The following is a 17,269-nucleotide window of genomic DNA, read 5'->3' as shown; positions in this document are numbered from 1 at the left end:
TGGCTAGGGCCATGGCACGACCCCGGTGGCACCAGGGGGAGCTTTCAGTTGTATTTGCATCAACAGGCTCCTCCCTTGGGGTGTTAACCTGATATGACCCCCCGCCGAGCGGGGTGGAGTCACGCTTGCTAGGGAGTCCAATGCCTAAGCCAATACCTCTCACTTGCTTTAACCAATAAAGTTGTGGCCTTATTCTACCCATTAACCTTAATACCACGTGTCACTGTGTCTTTATTTCTTGCGGGGGCGGGTCCTCGAACCGCAAGGGGGAGGGGGAGATTCCCTGGATTCTCCAGCAGCCTACCTCATCTCTGTCTACTGGCCCCTGCCCTCCACTCCAGCATCTGAATCAGGCATGCTCTGTGTCCCAGTCTCTTCCTGCTTATTGAATCCTGTTACCTCTTCAGCTTCCTCCTCCTCTTCGTCTGCTCCCTCTTCTCCCTCTGACCACTCATTGTCCTGGGTCTGAGCCTTCTTCCCCTTGGGGATTACGCAGATGGTGCTTGCCACTACTTCTCTGCATCCAGCCAGTCCATGACAACTACCTGCTCCACCTCCTGAAAAATGGCACTCTCCTTCCAGCCTGCCCTATACCCCACTAGGTAATGTTGGCCTGCTCCCCTTGCCCATCTCCCATGGCATGCAATCAGCTTCTTTCTATCCAGAAAGTCATGTAAAGGCTTGCATCCTTTCCAGCCATCCCATGAAACACAATACTTTTCAGTGAGCAGATGCAGAGCACTAATACCAGCGGTGCCAGCAGGGTCAGGGCTCTCTGGTCAAAAGAATTAGCAGAAGGAGCCCCAAATGCAGTAGCAGGGCAGGCTAACCACATTGGCAGGTCATCATCTAAAGCAGGGGAAGGGCAGTGTTCGAAATTAGCCAGGCGCATTTTGCACCTGGTTTTTGACCACTTGCAGCCAAGTGAAGATGCTTGGGCACCAGGATGGCACCTGATATCTCCACCATCTTGAAATGCATACCTGGGGACCACACACTAATACCCCATCCTGTAGAATTCTATCAGTTATATTTTGTCTGCACCATCAGAATGAATTTCAGGAACCAAAATGCTTTTTTTATGCAGCTTGAGCAGGAGCAGTCAACACTGTAACAAGTTAATTATATGTGTGGGCTGTCCTTGGATCAAGTGACTTTTCTTCTTTAAGTTCTCCAAGTTCTTAACTAGCTCAAATTGTCATCTGAACTAACCAAACATTTAACTGAGAATCAAGCTGTCAGTCTATTGTTTGGAAAATAAGACATTAGAGCTGTCTTGCCCCAAAATGGCAACTAGGCATTCCATTTTGGCGACTGTAACCTTGGTTTAAGGAGTCACTTGGCACCTAGCCTATATATCTGAGTTTCTAAGCCTGGAAGGGGGATGTTGCATAAGGCTATCTAGTCTAGAGTCTGAAATGACTTAATGGCACCACTGCCTAAGATTATCTCTTCCCAGGCAGTTAAGAACACAAGAACAGCAATGGCCCGTCTAGTCCAGCATCCTGTTCTCACAGTGGCTAACTAGAAACTGGTACCTTGGTTCCCGAATGGCTTAGTTGTCAAACAAATCGGCTCCCGAAAACCCGAAAGCAAGTGTTCTGGTTTGCAAACGTTTTTAAGAACTCAAACGTCTGATGCGGCTTCCGCTTGAGTGCAGGAACTTCCTGCAGCCAATCGGAAGCCGCGCCTTGGTTTTCGAATGGTTTTGGGAGTCTTAACGGACTCCCGGAACAGATTAAGTTCGAGAAGCAAGATACCATTGTATTCAGAAGCACACCGTCTCTGACAGTTGAGGCAGAACATATCCATCAGGGTTAGGAACCGCTGTTGAGCAGGGCTGAACCGCACTGCTGGCAAGGCTTTCTGACAACAACAGCACCTCCAGAGGGAGCACTCCAGGAAAGGCATAGACAACCTGCATTCAGGATGACCCAACCCAACCTGCTCTGCAGCCAAAGAAAATTGGTGAGAGCAGCAGGTACAGGTGCTCAGAGCTGACAGCTGATTTCCAACACACTGCAGGAGCCAGGAAGGAAAGGTGCTTGGTTCTCTTGCCCACTGTAGTCCACACAGCTGGAGCCAGAGAGGGGGAGGTAGGCATGCCCCCTCCCTGAAAGTAGGGTTCTCCCCGCTTCCCCCGACCAGACAGCAGGAGTCTCAGGCCCCAGCCCTAGCTGAGCAGGAATGGCGCATCACAAAATGCACTATGCAAGCCAGAGAATCACCTGGGATGGAATGGAGCATCCCAAGAGTGTTCCTTTAAAGGGAGGTGTTGAACCACCCTGAAGGCTGCAGAAATGGGGGAAAAACAACAACTTATGGGCAGACCCTGAGGAAATCCCACCACCACCACCACCTGAGCTGCAATCCAGAGAGGAGGGCTTCCAGTGGTTAGCGGGTGAAGCTCCAGCACTCCCTACCCTGCCCCACTGGGAGCAGCAGCCGCCTCCACCGCTGCCAGTCCAGTTCTGCAAAATGTGTGCTCACATTTGCAGCAGTAGCTGCCTGCTGCCCGCCCGCCCCCAACCCTGTCCCTCACTGCTGGGCTCGCCTCAGCTGCCAAATCAAATTGCCTTCCCAAGCTGCATTCCTGACAGAAGGAAAGAGGCGAGACCCGAGAGGGGGGACTGGCGCGAGGCCTCCCTCCACCCAGGGCAGCGCACTTCCCCTGCCTGACGCTCATCCACGACGACTGGGAGCAGCTGATGCCGGAGAACCGCAGCCCCTGCCGCCTCTGCAGGCAGCCAGGCATCTGCCCCTGAGCCTGCAGAACACACAAAGGGCAGGAGAAGAGGCCCAGAAGGCAGCGGGGTGGAGGGGGGGGGCTCGGGAGCATTCCCACCCCTGGAAAGCAGAAGCGGCCAGACTGGCTCGGCCTGGCCAGTCCCTCTTCCCTCCCCTCCGGCTTCTTTTCACAGAGGGAAAGCCTACTGAGCTGACAGAACAACACCCTCCTATGCTCCATTTTATGGCACAGGAGATGTGGGAGGCAGTCACTGCCCACCCACCCCCTTCCCCGGCCAGGCAGAAAAACAAGCCGAGCTACAAAGAGATCCCCTCCAAAGGGCACTTTGGGTGGGCCAGACCAACCGGCCTCTACCCAGCTGAAGCCTTGGCACTTCAGACCCTGCGCTGTGCTCTCTGCCTCTCCCAACACTCATGAGAGAGCAGAGTGCCTTTGCCAGTGAGTGGCATAACAGGACAGAGCCCACCTAGTGGGTTCAGGGACCCACCCAACCCAAGGATAAAAAGTCACACACAGAGACACACAGGTGGAACCCCAAAGGTTGCCCAAGCTGTGGCTAGCCCAGGGCAAGTTCATCATCGCATTTCATTTTTTTCCTTCTGCATGGAATCTCACCTTTCTCCTATCACGGAACCCAGGGTGGCAGCACACCTGTGGCTCCCAGATTGCCGCTGCAATCAGCATCAAGCAGCTGAGCAGAGCCACTGTGATTCACAAGCACAACACATGCCAAATCCACCCCCTTCTCAATCTCCTCCATGCAGGTTGCAGTTTGGCTCATTCGCTCAAGTCCTCTGCATCCTTTTTGCCCAGCTGCCTTTTTCATTCCCTGCTGTGCTCTGGGGTGGAATGTTGCTTTCAATTGCAGGAGGGGAGAAAGAGGTGGCTCATGGGTGGGCTTCTAACAGCTATGTACCAGAGCATTCAAGCAGCTGCCTCCCCCAGTCCCCCTCCCCACAACGCCACCCGCCTGTAATCTGCCTCCTGACCCACACCCAGTGGGGGAAGATGGTACTCCCCTTCAGAAACTCTCCCCCTTGCAATCAGAGGACCTTGGCCCGAGGAGATATGTACTACATATCAGTGAGCTGTGCAAATACACCTAAAGTCTCTCACCAAATCCTGAATCTCAGCCCATGCTAGGCACACCTCAGAAACTCTGTCTGTCTTACAGAGGAGCAATTTATGAAGAACTGGTGCCATACCAAAGGCATGCTGGAAGGAATGCGGGGAGGGAGGAGCCAGAGAGCACAGAATCAGAATTGTAGAGTTGGAAGGGACCCTGGGGGGTCATCTAGTCCAACCCCTGCAATGCAGAACCTCAACATGGAAAGATTCAGGACTAAATCATAACAGCTAACGTAAATTTGTTAAGTACAACTCCTGCTGCTACACTAGCACTGGCAACATACAAGTGGGTACAACCCAGTGCTATACAGAAGGGGAATCCACAAAAAAGGCATTAAGATCAATGTAGTCTCCATTCCCCACCCCTGCAAGAAATGCTAGGTCATTCTTGCCATCAATGGGCAGCCTGGTCACCTGTGTGTGTGTGACACAAAGAGGTCAGCTTTGCAGCCAGTATCCCAACAAGGGAGAATTCACAAAGCAGGCATGACATGCAAGCTTAGAAATGCAGCTGCCAGTTTTAATCGATCAAACTGCTTTGATTAACTGACGGAAGGCCTACCTGAATCAGCATGACTGAAAAAAAATGTTCCTCAACTCTTGGAGGAATTTGAAGCCCCACCTACACAGCCTTCTTCCACCCTGGTCTGAACAAGTCCTACCCTCCCCAGGGTCTTTTCTTATTTCAACAGAATGCTGGTCCCCCAACAAGGAGAGGAAGAGCTACATATACTTTCAATAGCTTTATAGTGAGGAATAATTCTTTCAACATTAGTGGTACTACGAGAAAGCAAGACTTATTGAGTTCCTAGCTCTTTCCTATCTCCAAGTTTAAGCCAAGCGAGCTGGCCTTCATCTGCATTTGGAGCCTAGAACTCTTGACAATAATCAACAGAGAAGCTCAGGCCTAATTAGTTCAGCAGCCGATAGCTCATCAAGATTGTTGACCAAGCCTTCCAGGGCATCTGCCTCAGAATGCAGACGAAATGTGGAGTCCAAGAAATCACCACAATTGCTGCATTGGTTTAAAAACAAAACCAAGAACCAAGGAATGTCTACTGTAAGTGCAAAGATGGGACAGATTCTGTTAACTATGTTTGGGATAAGCGTGCCTGCAATCAAAACAGCCTGAAATTGCAAAGCCAGGCTGATGACGAGAATAACAATAACAATAAAATAACAATAATAATTTATTAATACCCCGCCCATCTGGCTGGGTTTCCCCAGCCACTGAGGGCAGCTCCCAATCAAATATTAAAAACACGATACAGCATTAAACATTAAAAACTTCCCTAAACAGGGCTGCCTTCAGGTGTCTTTTAAAAGTAGGATATTTGCTTATTTCCTTGACATCTGATGGGAGGGCGTTCCACAGGGCAGGCGCCACTACTGAGAAGGCCCTCGGCGCTGGATCTCTGTGTTCGGGCTTAACGATGGGGGTGGAGACGCTCCTTCAGGTATACAGGACCGAGGCCGTTTAGGGATTTAAAGGTCAGCACCAACACTTTGAATTGTGCTCAGAAACTACTGGGAGCCAGTGCAAGTCTCTCAGAACCAGTGTTATATGGCCCGGCAGCCACTCCCAGTCACCAGTCTAGCTGCCGCATTCTGGATTAATTGCAATTTCCAAGTCACCTTCAAAGGTAGCCCCACATAGAGCACACTGCAGTAGTCCAAGTGGGAGATAACCAGAGCATGCACCACTCTGACGAGACAGTCTGCGGGCAGGTAGGGTCTCAGCCTGCGTACCAGATGGATCTGGTGGACAGCTGCCCTGGACACAGAATTGACCTGTGTCTCCATGAACAGCTGTGAGTCCAAAATGACTACCAGGCTGGGCACCTGGTCCTTCAGGGGCACAGTTACCCCATTCAGGACCAGGGAATCCTCCACACCAGTCTGTCCCCTATCCCCCAAGAACAGTACTTCTGTCTTGTCAGGATTCAACCTCAATCCGTTAGCCGCCATCCAGGAGCTCAAGACAATTAAGGGTCAAGTCAACCTGCCCCTATTATTTATTTCATAAAATTTATATACCACTTGATTGTAAAAAAACCCAACAAAACCCTTAAAGCAGCTTACGAAAAGGTGAAACAATAAAATCAAGGTGGGCCACAGGGCACACCAAACTATCAAGCCCCTCCGTATGATCTACCTCAACACCCCACACCCCACCCCTTTGTGGTTATTTGCTGTCTGCAGAGCAGTGTTAGAAACTCAGATATATAAGGTAGGTACCAAATGGTTCCTTAAACCAGGGTTAAAGTCGCCAAAACAGAAAGCTTAGCTAGCTGCCATTTTGGGGCCAGGCGGCTCCTAAGTCATATTTTTCGATGCGACTTTTATGGTTCCTTAAATTCATCCCGACTGTGCAGATAAAACGCCACAGACAGAATTCTACAGGATGTGCTGCTAGTGTGTGAAAACAGTAGAGATCCAAGGACACCCCCCCCAGGCATGCACCTCCAGATGATGGAGATGTCAGGCACCATCCTGGCACCCAGGCATCTTCACTTGGTCGCAAGTGGCTGACCACCATGCCTCCTTACAAATGCTGTACCTGCACATGCTCAAGTACATCCTTCTGGCAGCCAGGTAGCATGTGGGGACAGCTGGGAGGGGCAGCCGGGCCTCTTCACAATGAAGGGGGGGGGAGCCACAACAAACTGAGATGACAGCTCCAAAGGCAGGTTTCTTTCTAGGCTGCCCAAGCAGGAGCGACCTCTTCAAAGCCCAGGAAGGCAGTGGCAAGCTGCTTCATTTAAGCACCAGCTAAGGGGTTGGTACCACCATGCTGCACTGAGGGCAACACCCCCCCCCTCGGAAGAGGCTGCTGAAGATTCAGAGGGGCACATAACCAACTAACAGAGGTTAGAAGCAAGTCTGAGATGGGGAAGGAGGCTGGGGACTTGAAATGGAGTGAAGCTGATAAGAGTGAAAACTTATGAAAGATCTAGGAAGAGTTGTGTGACTCATCCAAACATGAGCCCCCAACCCCCTGTGAAGGGTTCAAAGAGCGTTCCTAAACTCTGGGTTAGAGCATCACACCCCTGCTCTTTAATGAATCATTGAATTGTAAAGTCGGTAGGGACCCCGTGGATCATCCAGTCCAACCCCCTGCAACGCAAGAATATGTGACTGCCGCATAAGGGGATCAAACCTGCAACCTTGGTGTTATCAGCACCCACTCTAACCAACTGAGCTATTAGCAGGAGTCTCAGGTCGCTGGCTGACATCTATGACGGAGACCCACCCACTCACCAGTCTCCATCACTTCTGTGGCCAGGATCCTATCCATAAAACCAGCACAGCCTTGCTCCTCATTAGAAGCGATTCTTGAGAATGGGGAGTGGCTGGGCTACATTAGCCCCCACCCTGGTCTCTCCCCTTTCAGCTGGAACCCCCTCATAAAAACAAGAGACAGCCGTTACTGGCATTTCCTCCCTCCAGAATCGGCAGTAAAATTTTCTAAGTGAAGCCAAAGATTGGGGGGGGGGGTTAGAAGAGAGAAGCCGAGGAGGCTCAGCTCATTAGCAGCTGCATGGGGAGCCCCTGGAGCAGGGCAGGAGTAGGGTGGGGGGAGGAGGGAGGGACGCAGCCTCCTCCTCCTCCTCCTCCTAATGCAAAACAGCTCAGTCCTGGGAGAGAAAATAAGAACCAGGCATAAAGCAGGAGGAGGAAGAAGAGGAGGAGGGGGGTAGTCCTTGGCTTCTCATCAAGCCCCCCTCCCATTCCAGGAGCCCCCCTCCCCCCCCCCACCCTGGCCCTGTCGCAGACACATTGGCCAGCCTGAGATGAGCTGGCACCCGGCAGAGGAAATTCCAGCTCTGTTGCTTCTGGCAGCCAAGCTGGGCTTTGGCCACAGTCACTTGGAAAGCCTCGACTCAGCACTTTTCTTGCCATGCAAAGAGCCGATTCCAAGCTGCACATCGCCCCCCCCCTAGAAACACATACACATACTCTTCACTGCTCCCACCCCCAGCAGAGACCTCCACAAGCAACGCTGATTTGCTGGGCATTGCACCAGGCCCCAGAGACTTTAGGTGGCAGCTCCTGTTTGGGCTGGTGGGAGCTCAGCTTGCCTGCCTGCCTGGCCCAGTGGATTCCTTTGCCAGGGAGGAGTTCAAACCAGGCCACAGTGAAGCAGGCAGGCAGGACACAAGCTGCTTTCAGCCCGTCGACCCACCGCTGCTGGCCACTGGTGCAGCTGTGGCAGTTCCAGCCAGGCTCAACTTGTCTTGCTCAACACCCAATAGCAACACCCTGAGGTCAAAGCCCAGCTGGCGAACAGTTCTTTCCTCCTCCTCCTCCTCCTGGTTGTCTCAATAGGAGGCAGCCTGCTCTGGGGTGAGGCCCAGCCACATTTGTGGGGGGAGCACTATCACAGGCTCATTTACAAGATGCCTGCAGAAATTTGGAATCCAGGATGTAGCAGAGGTAGCGATGGGATCCCATCAGTCCCCATACTCAATGGCTGGGAGGGCACATAGGTCCTGTCTCGAAGGCTCAGTAGTAGAGCATCTTAGTTTGTCACACTGCCAGCCACCACTGAGCTGGATGAGCCAATGGGTCTGATTTAGAACAAGCCAGCTCTTTACATCCCTTCCTTCTCCACAAAGAGTTTTTACCCAGCCCTTTGGGCAAGGAGTATCCTGCTGGGACTGAGGATATCACCCTAGTATCATTCAACAGCTGAACCACCCCAATAGAGTAAGGAACCCCTTTGCAGCCATTCCCTGGATGAATCCCTACTTGCTCCCCTCTTGACGAACAACACAAGAACAAACCTACCAATGGGGTGGGGAGAGAGGAAAGAGGTGCACTAAAATTCCCCAAGAGACAGCAGAGACAGAAACCCAGGAATCCATGAAGTGTCAAGGCAGAAGGTCAGGGCAATTTTAAGTTGAAAGCAATGGAAACTGCTACCTTCATTAGCTACTGCTGAAATCCAAAAACGCCAGCCAGGTTTCTAGCCCTCCAAGTCCTACTTAGGCTGCCTGCTTGGGCCTAAAGCAGAAGATCAAGAAGATTATCAGAAAAGGACAAAAAGCAACCACATTTCAACCTCTCACTACCCTGCTTTTGGTCAGTTTCTGAGTTTTAACCAATATATACTGCAGTGACAAGTGTGTCATGCCTAGCAGTTGGAGCAAGCTCACACACTTTGCCCACTCAACAGTTCACAGCTTCATTCTTTGGGGCTCAGCACCCCATCCCCAAAGCCAAATGTTTATCTTCACACCACAGAGGCATGTGTGTGGTGGAGGCTGCAGTCTACAACCCCACAACTAGAGGCAGAAAACAAGACCAGGAGAATCTCAGGAGTTTGGTGGCAGAGGGACTTGGTCCAGCCCAAGACAGGAGGGGGCACAATGGAAAGACACTCAATGCCTAAGCATGCAGCTGCTTCCAAGGAGAGGCAACCCAATACCAGGAGACCCAGAGCGTCCGCTACAAACAGTGCCAAAGGCAGGGCATCCATCAAGAAAGAGAACATGCAAAGGAATTGAGAGAGGGGGGATGCTGTCCCCAGTCATTCAGCAAACAGAGCCTGTGGCTCAGCTAACAGTGCACATGGCCACCCACAAGGCCTTACAGCTCTGTCCCGGATATGCTCCCTGCCAGGGCACCTTTAGAGTCCTGAAGATGGAACAGGCAGCACCCTCCTTAGTGCCAGGTGAGATATCATTAGCACGAGTGATCCAGAGAATAGGAACAGCCCTATAAGTCCAGGTGACTGGAAAGCACCAGCTGTAGCATGGACAGGTCTCTCTCACCACCAACACACACAGTGCCCATTCGGCTAATTGGAATTCTGCTCCTCCCCCCACCCCCAGCCATCTCTACCAAAATAAAGAATCAGATTTTTTTTGCACACATAATGAGGTGGGCTAACCCGGACCGTCCAACACCCTTGTCAAGGCTGGGCCAAAGCTCTTTGGTTGCTTTGGTTGCTCAAAGAGTGGGGCCACACAATCTGAGAGGTGCACCCCAGAAACCCACAGTGTCACATGCAATTCCTGGATGCATCTCTCAGTTGCATCTCTCTCTATCGCTGGCACTCCTGAACCTATGACCAGATGACTAAAAGTAAAGGTAAAGGGACCCCTGACCATTAGGTCCAGTCGTGACCGACTCTGGGGCTGCGGCGCTGATCTCGCTCTATTGGCCGAGGGAACCGGCGTACAGCTTCCAGGTCATGTGGCCAGCATGACAAAGCCGCTTCTGGTGAACCAGAGCAGCACACGGAAATGCCGTTTACCTTCCCACTGTAGCGGTACCTATTTATCTACTTGCACTTTGACGTGCTTTCGAACTGCTAGGTTGGCAGGAGCAAGCAAGGGGAGCTCACTCAGTCCTGTGGATTCGAACCAGATAACTAGCTAATGCCAATAAACAGCCTTGTCTGCTGAACACCTCCCTGGTGGCAGAAGCAGCACCTGGACACCACAGGGGGTGGGGGAAGGGCAGAGAAACAGGCCAAAGATCTGGGTGGAGGGAAGCCAGATGATTCCCAGGAAGTTGGAAATTTTATACCGCTGCTAGCAGCCTGCAAGTGCCTGCCTGCCACCTAGGGCTGCAATCATCCTGTGCAGGCAAAGCGGGGGGGGGGGGGGGCAAGAAGACTCCCAGAACTTTGTGGAGCTTACTCTGGATCACCTTGCCCAAATCTGCCAGGAAGGAATCACGCCCAGAGTGTAAGCAGAGGCAAAAGCACAAATCAGGCAGCCCAGCTGCCCAAAGCAGACTTTCCAGTCACTTCTAGGTTGGTCACCTGCAGAAAGTAATAAGAGCCTTCAGGCAGCCTGGCAGGGGAGACCGATAACCTCTCTGCTTCTTCTTGTCCCATACAACTAGTCCAGGTGTATAAAGGCAAGAACTCTGTGGCATTGCAAGTCAGGCTGCCAAGATGTTTTGGCAGCCTGGGACCGCAGCGGCCCCCAGGCCCAGCCTAGCAACCCAAGAGCTGGCCTGTTTCATGACTCTGAGTCAGCCTCCTCCGTGCAGCAGCTACTTTCAACTGGGCCAATTCCTGAAACTACCTTGCTCAGGGCCAGAGACACCATGCCCCTAACAGGTCACCTGCCCCAACTGCCAGGGAAGATGTTAAAACATTTCAAAGCCACCCCTCAGTTCCAGACTTGTGAGGTTTATGGTAGTGCACCAAGACACAGCTTGTTCTCACAGGCAGAAGATCACAATCCAAAGCTGCCCCCGCCTACAGCCAGGAAATAAGTGCCAGGCGCCTCTCCAGGCAGAGGTCAAAGAGGGCTCCTGGATGGAGACATCACCACCGCTCTATTCAAGTCACTCTTCTTAGGGTCACACACACACAACCACGTGGCTTGTGGCAGGCTCAACATGGCAGTGGCACACCAAGGAAGCTCGCAAACAGACCTTGCCCAGGGCTGGTTCCTCTTGTTGGGAAGGCCAGCAGGAGAGAGATCCTCCAGGCAGAAGATGACAAAACTACATGGGATCTGGTGGCAGAGGGGATTGTGGTGCGGAACTGCTGGACACCACCACCACATGGCTCTTGCCACAGGAGGGCTTTAGTCCCACCTGGAAACACCCACCAGAAGCCAGGAGGAGTTTGAGTTCAACATCTGGGGAAGACAGGGCCAGGTTCTGGCACCCAAAGGCTTTCCTGATTTCTTCTCCCCAGCTCCACACGCAACGCCACCCCAAAAAAACCTCCTGCCAAGATGAGGCTTCCCCTCCGGGGGTCTCAGCCAATGGCATCATTGCCATCGTTGTCCCAAGGAGCGCCAGGTGAGCTGCTCCACAGTGGCCGGCTGCTCGCACCAAAAGGTAGGGGAGCAGGCGCGCTGCCCCCCTCCCAGCCACGCTGGGAGCCAAGAAACCACCTCTGCCGCTGCCAGCGGAGCCGCAGCAACAGGAGCTCTGTCCCGTCTTGCCTGCGAGAGGGACGAGTCACGTACCCAAGGCAGCTCTCCCCGCCAGCAGAGACCCGACGTGCAGGCCTCCTTCCTGCGGGCAGACTGTGCCCAGAGGCCATGCACGGAGGCCTCACCTTGCCCGCCGCCGTCTCGGGGGCAGCACTCGGGCTCGGGCTGCTCGAGGCCCGCGGAGGCAGCCCAGGCGCGGCCCAAGCAAGCAAGCAGCCTGCCTGGCACCGCGGCTCCAAACAATGACCCGCTCGGCCCAGGGCGCTCCGCCGCGGCTTACCTGCTCAGGAGAGGCCGCCGCGGGGCTCGCCCATGGCCGCCGCAGGAGCACCGCGGTTGCTGCTGCTCGGCAAGGCGGGGGCACAGGCGGGACGCACGGCGGCGGCGGCGGCGGCCAGTCCTTCCCTTCTCCTCCTCTTCCTCCAGCGCCGCCGGGCCGCCTCTTTCGCTTTCACTTGCCGGGCCGCGCCGCGGAGGCGGCTCCCGCGTCGCTCCTTCGTGCTGCCGCTGCGCCTGGCCCGGCCTCGCCCTGCCCAGAAGACGCCGCCGGTGCCAACGGGCAGCGCCCGCCGCCGCGTCCGCCTGCCTCTGCCCGCCTCCGACTGCTCATTTGGGGGGAAGAGAAGCGCTCGCTCCGCTTCAGACGAGGAGCTACTCCAGGCAGGCGCCGACGCCGCCGTGTCAAAATAAGAGCCGCCGCCGCCTCCTCCTCCTCCTCCTGGTTCCGCTTCGGCAAGGCCTCCCAGCGGCCTGTCGGGGACCAGCACCCGGCTGGCAGCTTGAAGGGCGGGCGAGCAGCGAATTCGGCGTCCGCAGGCCGGGCACAACTGCCCAGACAGAAGAGGCACCGCCACGTGCTCCTACTTGGAAGGTGGCGCTCCACCTGGGAGCCACCGGCGGCAAGCGAGCAGGCTGGCTTCCTCGACGGACTGGAAGCTGCAGCGCCCTTGGCCGCCACCAAGCACCGCCCGCTCTGGGGAGCGCCGTAGCCCACGACTGGCTGGAAGGGCCACCGAAGGGGGTTGCTATCACCATCCGCCTGCCTTGCGCAACGCCATCGCAGGCGGTAGGGCAAGCCCAGCCCACCCGAGCGATTCTCGGCCGCTCTCCTCAGTGGGCGGCCCAAAGCAAGTTCGGCCGTCGCAAGGACCGCTTGGGGCTTTCCCCCATGGCCGTCGCAGTTGGTTCGGAGTAACAGATGTCGAATGTCCGAAAATTTTGAGAGCAAACGCAAAGGCTGGGTGTTCGACGGCCCTATTTCATTGACGCGCGTGGGCCCTGGAGGAGAGTGAGGGCACGTGCGCGCCCCCTCGTTAGAAGGCGCCTCCAAGGATCCAGCTTAAGGAAGCGATCAAAGTCTGCACGTGTTGCGAGGCAGGGCGAAAGAAAGCCTTTTCTCACGAGTGACGGCGTAACATCCTTGAACCAACCACGCAAGTGTGATTACAAGTGTGGTTCCAGGGATGGAACCACTGAGGCGGAGGCCAGGCTTAGCGCGTGGACTTGACTTGGTGGACACATGGGGTGGGCGTTGCGTTGAAAGAGAAAGGCAGCTTTAGAAAGTGACAGAACCCTTTAAATACCCAGAGATCCGGCTCCCCGTCGCTGTTTTGTGCCGAAGATAAACAGGGGCGGCGGCGCACGTGGCAGGTGGGAGAAGGGAACCGAGTGACTTAATCGGGGAACCTAGGAGTCCGGGCTGCCGCGGGAAAGAGACCGGGCGGGACCCCGAGTCCTCCGAGTATTTGCGGGCTCGGCCAACGCAGGAAATTTTGGCAGGCGCTCTTAGCCGGGACTCTTATCCTGACAGGGCGCCCTACTCCCAGGTCGGGCCCGGAGACGTCGGCAAAGCCGCGCCAGTAAAGCGGGCGGTGGGCGCCTGCAGCTGCGCTCTCCTTCCCTCCCTCCGTTGGGGCGGCCGCGGGAGAACCGCAGGAAGAGCCTTCCTGGGACGCCTCCGGGCTCTCGGGATGCCGTGGTGCAGCCTCTGTTGAGGCGCGGCTCGTTCCTTCGCGGCCAGGCCGGGCCCCCGCTCCCTCCAGCGGAGTCGAGCAGCACCCAGCGGACTGAAAGGAGACGGCGAGAGCGCCGCCTGGCGCCCAAGGATCGGCTAGCAGCGGCTCCGCCGTCTGTCCCGCGCTGCTACCCCCAGGCGGGGAAGGGAGCGGCTTCCCCACCGGCAGCTTCTGGTGCGTCCCGTCGGAGCCAGAACACACACCCAGCGGAGCCAGGTCCCAGCCGGGCAACGGATGAAATAAATAAAGGTGCCTCTGAGCGTGTGCAGAGTGGTTTTCTGACCTCATTGAGCAGCCAGGCCCAGCGCACCTGAAATGAAAAAGTGGCTTCCATATGTGATGTGGGCAGAAGGGCATCATGGCAGGTTCTGGCATCTTGTTCTTGCTGGGGTGGGGAGATGATTGGGGACTGAAGAAGAAGGTTTAAACATAGACGGAGACTCCATCAAATGTGCTTTGCTTTCATGGCAAGCTTAATGTGATTTAATATATTTGGGAGTTTTAAGGCTGTTTTTCCATGCTGTGAGAACCAGGTCATAGAATCATAGAGTTGGAAGAGACCACAAGGGCCATCCAGTCCAACCCCCTGCCAAGCAGGAAAATAGGGGCAATAAAGCATCTTGAAATTTGTGGGGAACTACCCCTCGGATTGAGGCCCCAAAGGCCTTTTTGGAGCTGGAACCCCAGTCTGGGTCCTTTGAAAGCCCACTCACTGCTGCCTCCGTCCGTGAGCTTCATTGCAAAGAGGAGCAAGGTGAGGCAAGCCTGCAGTATTTGGAAGTTTCAGATGTTCTGCTGGTGGAGGGTGGAGGCCTCTCATTGCCTCTCCAGCCCCATGGGCTCCCTTTGGCCCCTGTTACCACCCACCCTTCTGCTGCCAGGTCTCAGGGGCCTCTACAACCTCTGCAGAAAGAAGACAAGGAAAGGGTGTCTTTAGGATGCTGATGATATAGTGAGAATCCTGTTCCCATGGCAACAGGAGGATTCAGTGGAAGAAAAGGGGGATGTAAATCGGATTATCAGGTGGGGGGGGGATGTGGAAGGCCTGACAGGGCCAGAGAACAGCCACCTGCAGCTTATGCCTCCTCCCCCTCCCAGTCCCTTGTCCCCATTCTGAGTCTCTGTGCCAGCATCTCCAGCCCTGAATGCCAATAGCCTCCCTTTTGCTAGTGGTCTCTAGGCTGCTGCAGAGACCCCGGGTCCAGTACCTCCCTGATGGCAGGTCAAGGGTCTGCTGAGGTTGGGAAAGGAACTACTGTATAGGTAAAAGGCCTTGAGTCAGAGAAACACAAAAGTGCTCTTTAGCTCACTTCCCAAGAGACTCCTCGAATGTGGGTGGAGATCTCCCCGCTGTAATGTTGTGGCTTTCACCTGCGACATGTAGATGTGTAACAGGATGCTTATCATGTGCCCAGGGGGGAGCACTCTTGAGACCAAACCAGGGATCCAGGATGACACGTCAGCCTCACAATTGTTTTCCGGAGGGAGGATCGGCTCTGGAACATCTAACGCGAGAGCAGAAGTGAGACTGCCTTTGAGGATGTGCAGAGTGCCCTCCCTTCCTCTAGCCCCTACTTGCCTGGACTGGAGCAGAGCCCTCAAGTAAAAAGGCTTGAGATTGATGGTTGGACGTGTGGCCTCACAGCCATATTCTATTTCAAAGTTAGCTGCTCTGTGCCTGCAGCAAGAGGAGCCAAGCAAAGGCCAAGCCAGGGTCCATCCTATGTCCAATTTGTGGGAAAAGCAAGAGGTACCAGGAGGCGGAGATCAAGCATCATCACGGTGTGAAAAAAAGCATGCTGCTCCTTTAAATGTGCCTAAAGTATTGTCAGTAGATCTGCCGAGGTGGAAGACTTAATCCCCCTGCTCCCTCCAAGACCCTCTCAGCCACTGTGATGGGATAATTAGATGCGAGGGCTCAGTGCAGACGATGCTCCAGTCGCCTAGCAACTAATGGTTCCCATGGAAATGGCAAACCACAGCCTCCGAAGCAGTAAGTGAGCAGTGCAGCAGCAGGGCAGGGAGAGATGCCTTGACTCTTAGCTCTGATCCTCTGCTCCTCCTGCAGAGGCCTGGAGGTATTACGGGAAGAGGGGGAGTGGAGGGGGCGCTTCACAGTGTCCCTCTTTGCAACTGCAGGGAGAGGGAGGGGAGTGGCTGTGGATAGTCATGAGCTCTCCCTCTGCCCCCCCCATCTCACACTTCAAGCACCCGTAGCAACAGCAGAGGGCTCCAGTGCCCCCTTGCACCCAGCTGCCAGTCTTCCTACCTTTTCACTTACAACCTGGTGCAGAAAAATGAATTTAATAGAAATGAAGTAGGTGAAGCTTTTCCTGTTCCTGGAAAAGCTTCTCTTGGTGTGTTTTCCCATGTCAGGCTGCTGTTGAAAGTGCAAGAGCAGGGAAGAGGCAACACAAGCAGATGTTGCCCCGTCCACATCTGCACGCAATGCAGTTGCAGCAACACAGGCTGCCATCAACCCCAGGCAACACTCTGGGTCCTGCTGAAGGAGGATCAAGGCTTTGCAAGGGGGAAGGACAAGCACCTGTTCTGCATGCAAGAAGGTCCCTGGTGTCTTCAAGGTGGGGCTAGGGAAAAGACTCTCTGCATTAAACCCGGATGGTGGCTGCAGTTGAGTGTGCTTTCACTGGTGTGTATGCTGCTCTCAGGTTTGGCTCTTCCTCCGCTCTGCAGGCCGATTCTCCCCCCCCCCCCATACACACACATAAAGAATGAGCCATTCATAGCAACAGTTTCTCTTGTCCCTCCAAGCCCTTCCAGAGTGTCTCCGCAGGACATTCTCCCAAAGAGGCCACAAAGATGGTGTTGGGAGGGACAGCACACCTCCCCAAGTTGCTGGAAGGAAAGGTGCTTTTCACCCACAAAACTGAATCAAAAACTGGCAATTAAAATAAGGCTGTAATCCTAAATGTGCTTACTTGATAGTTAAGCCCCACTAACAAAGTCAATAAATCAAATATCAAGGCAAGTCTTTTCATAGTCATAGTGAAACACATGTGCTTATACATACTGCCGGTATAAAGTATATTTATTGATTTATATCCCACCCTTCTTCCCACAAGAGCCCAGGGCAGCAGACAACAAGTGATGAAACATCTTTTTAAGCAAACTAACAAACAAACAAGCAACACAGATGCAGACTGGGAAAGATCTCAGCTTAGTAGGCACTGAAAAGAAAACAGACAGTGCCTGTCTAATATTCAAGAGGATGGAATTCCTCGAGGCAGGTGCCACCACACTAAAGGCCCAGGTCCTACCTACATTGTGAAGAACAGACCTATGGATAAAATAGTATTTGCAGGACGCCCCTGCCCGCAGAGAGAGGCATACCTAGGCCCCTTTGCACCTTGGCAAGGAGCTGTATTGGCATCTCCGAAGCTGAGAGAGACCATGGATAAGAAACTCAGAAAGTTTGCTTTTTGTTGCCTTTAGACCTCCATTGAGGT

General features: G+C 54.1%; 1 protein-coding gene across 4 annotated transcripts in view; it reads right to left on the bottom strand.

Moving 5' to 3' along the window:
• BCL9L (BCL9 like) overlaps window positions 1-12,442 on the bottom strand; it is a 50,176-nt gene extending 37,734 nt beyond the window's left edge. The window contains exons 1-2 of one of the 4 annotated variants that reach the window (XM_060268464.1): window positions 12,068-12,440; window positions 8,804-8,884 (exon numbers count right to left, since the gene is read on the bottom strand). In XM_060268464.1, the coding sequence (XP_060124447.1) occupies window positions 8,804-8,809 (6 nt within the window). In that variant the 5' untranslated portion in view covers window positions 8,810-8,884; window positions 12,068-12,440. The other 3 variants (XM_060268466.1, XM_060268465.1, XM_035139266.2) reach the window with 3 other exon arrangements.
• Between the last annotated feature and the right edge of the window lie 4,827 nt (window positions 12,443-17,269).

This window comes from Zootoca vivipara, chromosome 15, assembly GCF_963506605.1.
Source record: "Zootoca vivipara chromosome 15, rZooViv1.1, whole genome shotgun sequence".
Taxonomy (NCBI): Eukaryota; Metazoa; Chordata; class Lepidosauria; order Squamata; family Lacertidae; genus Zootoca; species Zootoca vivipara.
The sequence above is the reverse complement of the archived record's forward strand: the minus strand, read 5'-3'. Positions and strand labels throughout refer to the sequence as shown.